This window comes from Globicephala melas, chromosome 7, assembly GCF_963455315.2.
Source record: "Globicephala melas chromosome 7, mGloMel1.2, whole genome shotgun sequence".
Lineage (NCBI taxonomy): Eukaryota > Metazoa > Chordata > Mammalia > Artiodactyla > Delphinidae > Globicephala > Globicephala melas.
Genome location: NC_083320.1, coordinates 620,973 through 634,539, shown reverse-complemented (window position 1 = coordinate 634,539; position 13,567 = coordinate 620,973). Strand labels below are relative to the sequence as shown.

The window sequence follows — 13,567 nt, the reverse complement described above, 5'->3', positions numbered from 1 at the left end:
TTTACATGTTAACAAAATGACTGAAGTGACTGGGTTGAAATCTAACATACTGTTTTCTATCTGTCCCACCTTATCTTTGTCACTTTCTCTTTCCCTGCCTACTTCTGGATTATTTTTTAGGATTCTGTTTTACCTGTACTGTTGGCTCACTGATATACTTCTTTGGTTTATTTTCTTTAGTGGCTGCTCTGGGATTTAAAATATGCGTCTTCAACTGATCACAATATACCTTGAATTACAACACAACTTCAGTATCATAGAAGACACGCAACAGCAAGCTTCTACTTCCCCTGTCACTGCCGGACGTTTTACTTCCACATATGCCATGAACCACACAGTGTGTTACTTTTGCTCTCAACAATCATCTTTTTTAAAAATGTTGAGAGTATAAAGTCTTTTGTAGTGACTTACACGTCTACCGTTTCCAGCGCTCTGCATGCCTTCGTGCAGGTCTAAGATTCCATCTGGTACCATTTACCTTTGGCCTAAAGAGCTCACTGGAACATTTCCTATAGGGCAGGTCTGCTGGTGGTGAATTCTCTTAGCTTCTGTTTGTCTGAAAAGGCTTTTATTTCACCTTCATTTTCAAAAGACACATTTGCTGAACACAGAAGTTTTGGTTGATAATTGTGTTTTTTTCAAATTTCAGCACTTCAAAGAGGTCATTCCTTTGTCTTCTGGCTTGCAGTTTCAGATGGGAAAACTTCAGTCACCCTTATTCTTGTTCCTCTATATGTAACGCGGTCCCCATCACCTGTGGCTTGCTTTTACGTTTTCTCTTTATTACTGTTTTTTTGGGAAATTTAATGATGATGTGCTTTGGTAGGTTATGTACATGTGTTTTTACTCTCTGGAGTTAAGCTTCACCTCTGTGGTTTTAGCTTTCATCAAATTTGGAAAATTTTAGCCATTACTTCTTCAAACACTTTTTCTATGCATCCATTTCTCTCCTTCTTCTGGGACTCCAATTAAGCATGTATTAGACTGATATTGTCCCACAGGTCACTGAGGCTCTTTTCCTTTTTTTCACTCCTTTTTCTCTTTACTTTGTTTTGGATAGATTCTACTGCCATGCCTTCAATTTCACTGATCTTTTCTTCTGCAGTGTCTAACCTACCATTAATCCCATTCAGCAAAATTTTCATTTCAGATATTGTGATTTTTTGTTTGTTTTGTTTTGCTTTGGCTGTGTTGGGTCTTTGTTGTTGCACACAGGCTATCTCTAGTTGCGGCGAGCAGGGCTACTCTTTGTTGCAGTGCACAGGCTTCTCACTGCGGTGGCTTCTCTTGTCACGGAGCATGGGCTCTAGGTGTGCAGGCTTCAGTAGTTGTGGCTCGTGGGCTCTAGAGCGCAGGCTCAGTAGTTGTGGCACATGGGCTTAGCTACTCCACAGCATGTGGGATCTTCCCAGACCAGGTATTGAACCTGTGTCCCCTGCATTGGCAGGCGGATTCTTAACCACGTGCCACCAGGGAAGTCCCAGATATTGTGTTTTATCATCTCCAGAAGTTCCATCTAGTTCTTTCTTTGAGGCTCCACTTCTCTCATTATGTTTATATTTTCCTTTACATCACTGAACGTGTACAGCAAATTTATAACAGATGTCTGCTATTTCAGTCATTGCTCTCATTTCTGGGTGTTTTTCTATTCAATTTTTTTTCCTGTTGATGGGTCACATTTTCTTGACTCTTTGTATGACTGATACTCTTGTAATTTTTTTGTTGGGATGTTAGACATTATAAACTTTATGGTACAGACTGTTGGAATTTTTTTTGGCATTCTTTTCAAGAATATTTTTGTTTTTAATTTTTTTATTGAAGTAAAGTTGATTTACAAAACTGCATTAGTTTCACGTGCACAGCATAGTGGTTCAGTTTTCTGGGCTTTTTGGTTTGGTTTTTTGTTTTGCAGATTATATTCCACTACAGGTTATTACAAGATATTGGGTATAATTTCCTGCACTATACAGTAAATCCCTGTTGCTTAACTATTTTATGTATAGTAGTTTGTATCTGTTAATCCCATACTCCTAATTTATCCCTCCCCCTGCCACCTCTCCCCTTTGGTAACCGTAAGTTTTCTATGTCTGTGAGTCTGTTTCTATTTGGTATATAGATCCATTTGTATTATTTTTTACATTCCACATATAAATGATATCATATAGTATTTGTCTTTCTCTCACACTTCACTAAGGATAATATTCCCTAGGTCCATCCATGTTGCTGCAAATGGGAATATTTCATTCTTTTTTATGGCTGAGTAATATTCCATTGTATATATGTACCACAACCTCTTAAGCAAATCGTCTGTCGATGGGCACTTGGGTTGTTTCCAAGTCTTGGCTATTATAAATAGTGCTGCTATGAACATTGGGGTGCATGTATCTTTTTGAATTATGTTTTCCTTTTTTCTGGATATATACCCAGGAGTGGGATTGCTAGATCACATGGTAACTCTATTTTTAGTATTTTAAGGAACCTCCATACTGTTCTCCAAAGTGGCTGCACCAATTTACATTCCCACCAACAGTGTATGAAGGTTCCCTTTTTTCCAAACCCTCTCTATTTGTAGACGTTTTGATGATAGCAGTTCTGATTGGTGTGAGGTGATACCTCATTGTGGTTCTGATTTGCATTTCTCTAATAATTAGTGATGTTGAGCATGTTTTCACGTGCCTGTTAGCCATCCGTATGTCCTCTTTGGGAAAATGTTTATTTATGTCTTCTGCCCATTTTTAGATTGGGTTGTCTTTTTGTTGTTGAGTTGTATGAGCTGTTTTTATGTTTTGGAAATTAAGCCCTTGTTGGTCACATTGTTTGCAAATATTTTCTCCCATTCCGCGGGTTGTCTTTTTGTATTGTTGATAAGTTTCCTCTGCTGTGCAAAAGGTTTTAAGTTTGACTAGGTCCCATTTGTTTATTTTTGCTTTTATTTCTTTTGCCTTGGGAGACTGATCTAAGAAAATACTGCTACAGGGGCTTCCCTGGTGGCGCAGTGGTTGAGGGTCCGCCTGCCGATGCAGGGGACGCGGGTTCGTGCCCCGGTCCGGGAAGATCCCACATGCTGCGGAGCGGCTGGGCCCGTGAGCCATGGCCGCTGAGCCTGCACGTCTGGAGCCTGTGCTCCGCAATGGGGGAGGCCACAACAGTGAGAGGCCCGCGTACAGCAAAAAAAAAAAAAAAAAAAAGAAAATACTGCTACAATTTATGTGAAAGATCATTTTGCCTATGTCCTCTTCTAGGGGTTTTATGGTGTCACATCTTACGTTTACGTCTTTAGACCTTTCTGAGTTTATTTTTGTATGTGGTGTGAGGGAATGTTCTAATTTCACCGATTTACATGTAACTGTCCGGCTTTCCCAACACCACTTGTTAAAGAGACTGTCTTTTCGCCATTGTATATTCTTGCCTCCTTTTTCATAGACTAACTGACCATAGGTGTGTGGGTTTATTTCTGGGCTCTCTGTTCTGTTCCATTGATCTGTATGTCTGTTTTTCTGCCAATACTACACTGTTTCGATTACCATAGTTTTGTAGTACAGTTTGAAGTCTGGAAGGGTTATACCTCCAGCTTTGTTCATTTTTCTCAGGATTGCTTGGCAATCTGTGGTCTTTTGTGGTTCCATATAAACTTCAGGACTATTTGCTCTAGTTCTGTGACAAATGTCATAGCTGTGTTGATAGGGATTGCATTGAATCTGTAGATTGCTTTGGGTAGTATGGCCATTTTAATAATACTAATTCTTCCGATCCAAGAGCACAGGATATCTTTCCATGTCTTTGAATCATCTTCAGTTCCCTTAATCAATGTTTTAGTTTTCAGCATATAGGTATTTCACCTCCTTGGTTAAGTTTATTCCTAGGGCTTTCTAAAAACGTGACTTTAAGCAGGATTTTTTTTTTTTTTACTTTCTGATGTTTCATTATTAGTGTAGAGAAGTGCAACAGACTTCTGTATATTAATCTTGCATCCTGCTACCTTGCTGTATGTATTTACCAGTTCTGACAGTTTGTGTGTGGCGACTTCAGTGCTCTCTAGTGTCAGGCCATCTGCAAATAGTGACAGTTTTACCTCCTCCCCTCCGGTTTAGATACCTTTTACTGCTTCTTCTCATCTGACTGCTGTGCCTAGGATTTCCAGTACTACGTTGAATAGAAGTGGTGAGAGTGGGCATCCTTGTCCTGTTCCTTTGTTTGACTTTTGGCTTTTGGTTTTTTGCAAGGCAGTTTAGATGGATCCTTTTGAGGCCTGTTTTAGGGTGGCGTTAGCATAGCCTTTATTCTGGGGTTAATTATGCCCCACTTTTAAGGCAGGGCCTTTCTGGGGTTTCTATTGCTCTGGAACAGCCTATTAACCAAGATCTCCCCACTCTGGCTCTGGGAACTGTCCAGCTCTTCAGTAGTTCCTTGCTGCCCGTCTTTGCTCACCCGATGCACACACAGCTTAATCTTCAAGGGGCCCGCCCCTCCAGATCTCTGGAGCTCTTCCTCTGCACAGCTCCCTCCTCTCCGTGCTCTGACCCTCTGCCTCCCCAACTCCAATCTCTGTTTCGCCCACTCAGTGTAGCCACTGCTTGGATTCTCCCTAACCCACAACACAGTCCGAAAAGTGCCTCCAGGCAGAATTCCAGGACCATCCCAGAGCTCAGCTTGCTCCCCTTCTCTCTGGGTTACTGTTTTGCACTGTCTTTTTTCTAACATCTGAAAAGACTTACTTCCTGGATCTTGACCAGTTGTTCACATGTGGAAGTTAATTCCAGATCCTCTTACTGCCTGATGGCTGGCAATGGAAGTCTTAGCTAAGGCTTTAGACCCTAAGGACTCTCCTAGACTAAGCTCATGAGTTTTACCCATTGAACTCCCTGCATCTCTTTCAAACAGCTCCGATGTTTAAAAAGCTTTACCAAGAGTCAAACACTTTCTCATTCATTATTCTCTACAAACATGTGACAGAGGCAGTGTAAGCAATTCCCATCTCATACGAAACAGAGGCTTCAGTTCCAGAGACGTGCTCAGAGTACACTAGTTAGTAAGTGGGAGGCAGGGCTGGGAGCCAGGTCTCCTGTTCCACACCGCCCGTGTCTAATGCCTGCATCTCCAAGGCTTCTCAAACTTCTCCATCAACTGCCCGTAAGAGTGCAGTCACATTGTCTCAAGGCTTCGGAGCCAAGTAGCCTGTCTCAAGCAAGACATGTCTTTGAAATAGCACATTTTTAAAAAAATATTTATTTTTTGGCTGCATTGGGTCTTAGTTGGGGGACTCGGGATCTTTCGTTGTGGCGCGCAGGCTCTTCATTGCAGTGCATAGGCTTTTTTCCAGTTGTGCATGGGCGGCTCTGTAGTTGCAGAGCGCGGGCTCAGCTGCCCTGCAGCATGTGGGATCTTAGTTCCCCGACCAGGGATCGAACCGGAGTCCCCTGCGTTGCAAGACGAATTCTTAACCACTGAGCCACCAGGGAAGTCCCAGCACACTTTATCTCTTACTATATATCACTTTGTCAACACTCATCATAATGTACACTTAAAATGAGTGTATCTTATTTTACATAAATCATACCTTGATAAAGTCATTTTTTTCAATTACATGATTTTTATGTTGGACATTTTAATACATCCACAGGAGGTAAAGTTTTATCAGGAGAATAATAGCCTTCCCTCAGACACCTGTACAGCTACCTGTAGGTTTGTGTAGCCTAGGTGAAGGGGCTGGGCAACATTCTGCTCAGTTTCCGGCTTCACTGAGCTTTCCTGTGATGCAGGTATAAAAGAGTCTACAAAGTGCATCCAGACACCTGTTTCAAAGAGAGCTGTGAGAGCACGCGTGCCAGGACCCCAGACAGGTGCGTCCCAGGGAGGAGGCCCGTGCTGTGCCCTGCAGGCGGCCACAGGTGGCCCTGGTGACTGGGGCTGTGGGATGCCACAGGCCATGGCTGAGCCAGGTTGCCAAGATGTGCAGCCCGGCTATGCTAAGGAACTGTGTGCCCACATGTGTACACGTGAGCGCACACAGATGGGTACAGCTGGGCATGGTGGATGCTGGTAGGGGTCACAGAGTGGGTGCTGGGGAGGTTACATGGTGGGTGCTGGGAAGGTCACAGGGCAGGTGCTGGAGGGAGGTTGAGTGGTGGTGCTGGGGGGGGTCACTCTGGTTATGCACGTTCACACAGTATCTGGCACTAGTATTGGGAAGTGTTACTGACAGGTCCAATTATATAAATACAGTAAATCTCTATTTACTTTTTATTCACTCTCACCCAGGTTCTTTCCCCAAAGGGCTCAAGGTAGTCACAGATTATTATATAATGCACTGCCTGAGTACAGACAGCAGAGTCCAAAGCTCAGTCACATTCTCCATAGACCAGTCACCACATGCACCAGGTCTTGCGTTTCTGAGTCAAGGAAAAACCCACCCTGCCTTACCTAAGCGCATCACCTGTCTCCCATCACCCATCCTCCACACTCCCTCTCACTCTCCATGACTCACACCCAGCCAGGCAGCCTTCCTCATCACTCCACAACTCCCACCCCAAGCCAGGTGGGCACACACAGACTCAAACGTTCATCCCTGTGTCAGTGTCTCACTACCACACTCCCCAAACTGGAACACATGTGACCTACAGACAAGACAGGATCACAGCAGGCAGCCTGGGCCGAGGAAGCTGCAGAGTTACAGGGACACAGGTTTCTTTTTAATAAACCGCATTTCTCTAATTATTTCAGGAAACAAAGTAACAGTCCTACACTGAAGAAATCTTAAGGTACGTTCCCACAGCCAGCAGAGCTGCTGGGAAGTCTGAGGGACATCACCCCAGCACGCGGCCCTCAGGAGGGCTGCTGTCTCCTTGTGGAGCCCTGAGAAGAAAGCCCAGTGTGTGCTCTGTGTCATAAACTCAGACCAGAAGGTTTCAGAACTTCCTAAGGGGGGTAAAATGGGTGAGAAAAATAATACTTAAGGAAGGCCTCCCAATAGACATAAACTTGGTCTGATACATCGAGCCCCACTCTATCTCAACGGGCAGAAAAACCCCTTCCCCAGTCATCAGCAATGGCAATGGAGGGGGCGGGTGAGCTCTTAGAGGGAGGTGGGACTGACAGGGGCTGCTGGGAGGGCAGGCGAGGGGGTACAGTGGGAGGGGCCTGGGATGCCAGAAGGCAGAGGAATTCTAGGAGTGCTTTCCAGACCCTAAATGGCAGTCCACTGAGAAAGGGCGTGCGGCCTTGATCACATAACTCTGGGTAAGTCCTGAGACTCCCTCACTGGGAGAGTGCCAACGAACACAGGCATCCTGAGCATTCAGAAACCCTGAAACGGAAGAAGCTTTCTAGCGCTATTCCTGCTTAATCCAGTATTTCCCAACCTCTGTGGCAAGTCAGCCCATGTGACTCCCACCCCCTCACACGCACGCTCTGTGGAAACCTTCACGATAATTTGCAAGATACTAGGCTAAGCCACAGCCCGACACAATTTCTTATCAACGTGACGCACTGGGAATGAAAGAGGTATTCTGGCTGACCCAGGACAGCTCACCACTCGAGCTCCATAAAGGAGCCTAGAAGCCCATCTTCCTGGTGGTGTAGGAGAGGAGTGAGACTCCTGGGTACCAAGCAGCTTCACAAACAGGCTACATTTTTTTATATGGCTGAGGAGATGAAGAAGAAATGTTACTCAGAGACCTTTATAAACAACCAGAAGCAAAAGAGCTTCGCAGGTATAGGCTGACACTAAAGCAGAATGTTCACCAACCAAGCAGGGAAAGCAGAGGCTGGGACCCACAGGCTGGGCAGCGGCACGTGAGCGAGAATGTGTGACCTCAGGCGTTCAGTTCCCATCAAAAGTCTCTGCGTTCAGGTCCCACCTACTCAAAGGCATCACTTCCCCCCCCCCCGCCACCACATACCCAAAACATGCACTCCAAGGCTTATAAGCAATTCACCACCCACAGATATAACTGGGGTGTGAAACATTTATATTGCAATAAGTCATCTGAAAGATTTATATATATATATATATATTTTTTTTTTTTTTTTTTTGCGGTACGCAGGCCTCTCACCACTCTTGCCTCTCCCGTTGCGGAGCACAGGCTCTGGACGCACAGGCTCAGTGGCCATGGCTCGTGGGCCCAGCCGCTCCGCGGCATGTGGGATCCTCCCGGACCAGGGCACGATCCCGTGTCCCCTGCATCGGCAGGCGGACTCTCAACCACTGCGCCGCCAGGGAAGCCCAATATATGTATTTTTAAACTCATTCAATGAATCCATTTCTATAAAAACACATCAGAAACCCTCAACTGTTAAATTATCAAATACTGGCTTTTAGGATACCCATTCTTCAGACAATGGAGAAAACACAAATAAGCAGGAAAAATTCACACACACACACACACACACACATACACACACACACCCCCAAGAACAAAGTACAAGAATTCATTTCAGTCGAGAGAGACCAGGGACAGCCCATACGCCTTCAGAGAAGAGATCCAAGGCGGCACCAAATGAAGGGGGTTGCAGCCTGCAGATTTCAAATTGAAGCTGCAGTGCTGCCCACATGTCCCCACCACTGGGGGGTATAGTCAGTCCTCCACGAGCCTGCCCCCCAGCACCCACTGCCATGTCACAGGGAACAAACTTCACAGTTCTGACGTGGCAAGCTCTTCAGGTACTCCGGGGGCAGCAACCCGGGAGCCGCCGCTGTAAAGCGGAATGGGTACCACCACCATCCTCCTCACGCCCTGGTCTGTTTTCTCTTCTAAGGATCAGGATGCTCTTGTTAACGCTCCATCAACCTCACGAGTTTCTAAAGCCCAGGAAGACGAGGTCTAAAATTGGATTGAGAACAAGGTCCTGGCTGGAGTCGGTGCCCTGAGTGGCTTCTCTCCTCTGGCCTCTGGAAGACAGATGGCCAGGCCAGGCAAGCACCAGCCACGACCAGGGAGACCTCCGGGACAGAACCCACACCTGACGTAGCCCAGGCTGCCGTCTCCTAGGGAGAATGCGCACCCACGGCGCACACGTTAGCCCTGGATGGCAAGGCTGTCCACCAGGAACGCTTCTGCAACCTTCAGAAACCCGTTCTCAGATTCCAAAGTCAGAGAAAGCGTTCTCCCTTTGAGAGCTAGCAACAAAATTGAGGAACTGCTCTCAACAGCTTCCAAAGCAGAGATGGTGGGGCTGGGAGGAAGGGGCAGAGATAAGGCCACGCTGCAAGCACTTCGCCCGGCTCTCCTCCGCCAGCAGATTATTTATGCTGACCATTCGCAGGCTACTGCTCCATCATACGGACCAGCTGACTCTGAGAGAGAAAATGATAACACTAAGACGGAGTTTAAACACTTTTTACCTACAACCTTTTCTGCAAAGGTCAGACAGTATTCCTGGCTTTGAGGACCCTATGGTCTCTGTGGCAATGACTCAGCTCTGCAGTGGTAGCACAAATGCAGCCAACAGACTTGTGACTGACCAGGCGTGGCTGGGTTCCAATAAAACTTTATTTACAAAAACAGGCAGGGCCAAGTTGGCCCATGCACCACACTGGGTTAATCCCTGGTCTTCGAGGTCATAGGCTTTGGCCTCTCCCCTGGATGACAAGTCCCACCAAGGCACCAAAGACCTCAAGGGTTTCATGGAAACCTCAAGGGTTTCAGACCCCACTTGGAAAGCCAAGGCAGCACCTCTACCAGGTCCAGCCAGGGCTCCTCCCACAAGCCTGAGCGCGATGCTGGTTAGGGCTTCTCTTAGTCCAGGACGCAAATAACGCTGTGTGGGGCTCTCAGGTAGTGAGCACCGTGTTCCACACGCTCCTCCTCCACACACAGATCGCCGCGTCATCCTGCCACGCCTGCTCTCTAGCACGCTTCTAAGCTGCGCTTGCTCCTCCCTGCAAATGAGCTGAAAACCAGAGAAGCCCAGCCCACCTCTAGCGTGCCGAACATTTTAGCCGCTGGCCCAGACTGGAACTCAGGCCCCGTGCATCTTCCACTGACTCTGCCCTGAGTCAGCACCACAGCCACAGAAAGGGGCTCTTCCTTTCATCTTTTATAAAAAAATTTTTTTTACAGAGTTATATTTTAGGCTTTTTATTTTTATTAAAGTTTTGTGTGCATATGTCTGTGTATTATGCATTCTGTCATTTTCAGCAAGGAGGAATAGTCATTTCGAGAAGTCTCTACTGTACTCCAGAAGGTCCCCAGTCTCCAAGGCCCACCTGGAGAAGACGGCTGAGTGCAGTCCAGGGGCTCTGACACTGGGAGAATCGAGAGAAAACCACATACATAAACACGTACTGCTGACCTCTGCTGTGGCACTGGGACCTGCCACTGTGCTTCTGTGTAGGCTACGGCGTCACGAGCAAACAGCAAGATCAAGTGATATCACTGGAAAGAAGACGAAACCCTCTACTGCCATGTTAATAACCTCAAGCCCCTCAGCCACGAGGCAAATGTAACGTGTTCCAGTCTTTAGCTTAGAAGCCCTTGTTTCTACAAGAAACAGTCTACTGAATCCTGAGCTTGGTGCTGTGTTTTCTTATGATTAACCCATTTTGGTGTTTTATAAGTTAAACATCTAGTGAAAGACTTCCTGACGCTAAAGGAATTATAATTCATCCTTGAAACATTACAAATGAGCCACTGCTTTTTTCCACACGGCTCCTTCTTAAAACTCTAACGTCTTCCTTGGAGATACTCAAGGTCCACCCCAAAAAATTAGCAAAAATGGAATCAAAACATTGCCAGGCGCATACACATTTCTGTGTCGAAAAGAAAGGAGCGATCCTGAGTTGCCGAGTTAGCCTTGTGCTAATCAAAACTTGGATCAACTAACCACGTAATCGAGCTTAGATTTAAGATTCTGTTAGTCCCGACTGGGGGGCACAAGAGCAACACCCTAGGTTCCAGGGATCGTGCCAGCCACCCGGAGACCACAAAACACAAGAGTAAATGAAAAATGAAATCTCTTTACTTTCAAATCATTCTGCCCATGGCTAAGACAGTAAAGACAAAACCTCCCTTTTCCCCTTGCACAAGGACTGACACGGGTGCAAATGAGGAAAGCTATGCGGCACCCTGCTGCTCACCCACCAGCCGCACCAACAGGCAAGGGCTCCACCCGGTGTCAGCCAACCTCCAGCACCTTCCCTGGGCTGGAACTCCTGCCACTGGCCAACAACTGCCCCTGATGTCGGCCCACGTGTGGAGGGACTCACTGAGCTACTGTGCTTTTGCAAAAAAAAGTCTTTCTCTTTGCAGTCATGCTCGAATATGAGCCTGGAGAAAGCAAAAGCATCTACACCTCAGTAAATGCAGCTCAAACCTACCCGCAATAAAACACAGCTCAAACCTACCCGCAGTGAAACACAGCTCAAACCTACCAAGAGAACCCCAGTACAGAGGAGACAGGAACTCTCTTTAAAAATCAGCTATTTACTTTACTTTTAAATAAAAGAGAAACAGGTGTAAGCCCATTTAAAATCTTAAGTCCTCACGAATAAACACGGTCGCGTTTTGCTAAATGGGGCCTGAGAGCAGTGTCTGAGCCTTGGCGCTGCTGTCTCTGGGCTGGCTCACCCTGTCGTGGGCCTGTCCTGTGACTGTAGGATGTTTAGAAGCAGCCCTGGCCTCGACCTACTAGACCCCACTAGACCCCAACTGCACACCCTCCTGGTCCTAACAACCAGATGGGAAATGTCCCCAGATGTTGCTAGGTGTTCCCTGTTGTCAAGATCACCCCCAGGTGAGAACCGCCACCTGACAGGACTTACGTGGTCTCTGCAAGAAAAGCGAGGCCAAGCACCAGGAGTCTCGTGTGTAGCTGTTAAAATGCTGTAAAGACCTGAGTTTTGGGCACATCACCAAAAATGTCTTCTGCAGCATCAATCCTGTGCCAGCTGCCCCCAAGAAAGGAATCTCCAGAACCTTCTAGGAATCACCCATCTTCCCATCCCTCGCAGAGCTCACGCCATCAGGGCTGTACCTCTACCTCAGAGATGACCCCTGGCTTACATCCAAGCCCATTCCCCAACCCCAACTCTTCAAGTCACTCCTCAGACCCACTGGCCTCCCCAAGGGGCCTTCCACCACCTCTGGTGTCACGGAGAGCTCCCTGAAATGAAACCAAGCCCAGACCTGTGGCCCTGGCTCCAGGTCAGAACTCCACGGACGCCAGAGACGTCAGGGGCCTGCCTGGACGCAACCCCCTGGGCCTGAGCTGGCGTGAAAGCAAACTCCGCCGGTGGTCAGAGTCAGGGCCTGCTCTTCACAAAGATGCAAAAAGCGCCCTCCCCGCGTTGCTGGCGTTAAGAAGCTGTGCAGAACAGAACCATACATCACTAATCAACTTCCTTTTACTCTGCTGTACAATGACTGCAATTACGAAACCATAAGCTACTTTTGAACTGAAAACCTGTTCCTTGTTTTCATAAAATAAAGTGCTGTGATAACCTAAAAGCTCGCTGTCTTCTCAGAACTCTGTCTTTGTCACGAGGAGGATGTAAAATGACTCCTGAACCAGAAGAAACATCCCCCACTGTCACGGGACTGTCACCAACACAGATGGGAGAGAAAAAGTAAGACCGAACGTCGATGTGTCGAGCCCCCCCCCCCACGATCTAGAGGCTCAAAGTCAGCCTTTTACTCAGGATGGAACAGGGCCCTCCCCCCTGAACCTGATGGCAGATCAAACCAATGCATCTGCTTCTTAGTCTACTTCTCAGGTGATTTCCAATTAATTTTTTATCAAAAGACCAGTGTGAGAATGAAAAATAACCTGAGAAGATCCAAGTGAAGTTCCCCAAAACCTTGAGGAAACTACAGTACCCTCCGATCCGTCTGGGCTTCTCTGCACTCCAGTCCGTCCGTCACGGCCCCGCCTCCTCCGGGCTTCCGGCATCAGCCATTCGGCCCTCAGACTCCTCCTCCTCCCGGGCCAAGAGTTCCTTAAAAACCCCAAACTCCTCAGCAGAAGAACAGGCTGTCTTGGCCAGAAACTCAGCTTCTGAAACCCTGAGGATGTCCTTGAGTAAAGGGTTGGGGACCAGCGTCTGCCCCTTCTTGTCGGGGGTCTGGTACCGGCCCAGGCGCTCCAGGAACACGTGCCTCTCCTTGGTCTTGGTCATGGAGTACTGCAGGAAGTCGGTCTTCACCACGTCCACATGTTTAATCCCCATCCTGAAATAGGCATACTGGAGACACAGCATGGTTAGGAAGTGCAGCTGCAGAAAGCTTTGTAGGCTCCTAAGGCGCAGTGAACTGAACTGTCCAAAAGCACTGGGAGAGACCTGCCTCACTAGTGACGGCAGAACACTACGATCCCGACACCTGCGTGATGGCTTTCAAAGCATTTTCAAATTCATATCGAGAAAAATGCAGCAGAAAATAAAGGGCAGGAGGGAGAAATTAAGTTCTATTTTTCTTCATGGGGTAAGGAAAACTATGAGTATGGAAAAAATAGGCAAAAAATTCAGAAAACATCTAGGATTTGACCTAAGCCATCATAATTGTTACCAAAAAATTAGGACACCCTTCACAATTATGTTTCTAAGATCAACATGCAAAATAGGTTCTAAAGATAG

At 46.9% G+C, this 13,567-nt stretch overlaps 2 protein-coding genes across 13 annotated transcripts in view; one reads left to right on the top strand and one right to left on the bottom strand.

The window, feature by feature from the left end:
- The window catches only part of SNED1 (sushi, nidogen and EGF like domains 1), a 93,004-nt gene extending 79,503 nt beyond the window's left edge, over positions 1–13,501 (top strand). For 5 of the 9 annotated variants that reach the window (XM_070045872.1, XM_070045870.1, XM_070045871.1 and 2 more), the window contains 3 exons: positions 5,760–5,840; positions 6,721–6,758; positions 8,755–10,141. In XM_070045872.1, coding sequence (XP_069901973.1) covers positions 5,760–5,840; positions 6,721–6,757 — 118 coding nt within the window. In that variant the 3' untranslated portion in view covers position 6,758; positions 8,755–10,141. Of the gene's footprint in view, positions 1–180; positions 3,140–5,759; positions 5,841–6,720; positions 7,093–8,754 lie in introns of those variants that run through there. The other 4 variants (XM_060301565.1, XM_060301564.1, XM_060301563.1 and 1 more) reach the window with 3 other exon arrangements.
- The window catches only part of MTERF4 (mitochondrial transcription termination factor 4), a 51,454-nt gene that overhangs the window by 33,584 nt on the left and 4,303 nt on the right, over positions 1–13,567 (bottom strand). For 2 of the 4 annotated variants that reach the window (XM_060301577.1, XM_060301579.2), the window contains exon 4: positions 12,813–13,177. In XM_060301577.1, coding sequence (XP_060157560.1) covers positions 12,854–13,177 — 324 coding nt within the window. In that variant the 3' untranslated portion in view covers positions 12,813–12,853. Of the gene's footprint in view, positions 1–5,395; positions 5,418–10,073; positions 13,178–13,567 lie in introns of those variants that run through there. The other 2 variants (XM_060301578.2, XM_030850263.2) reach the window with 2 other exon arrangements.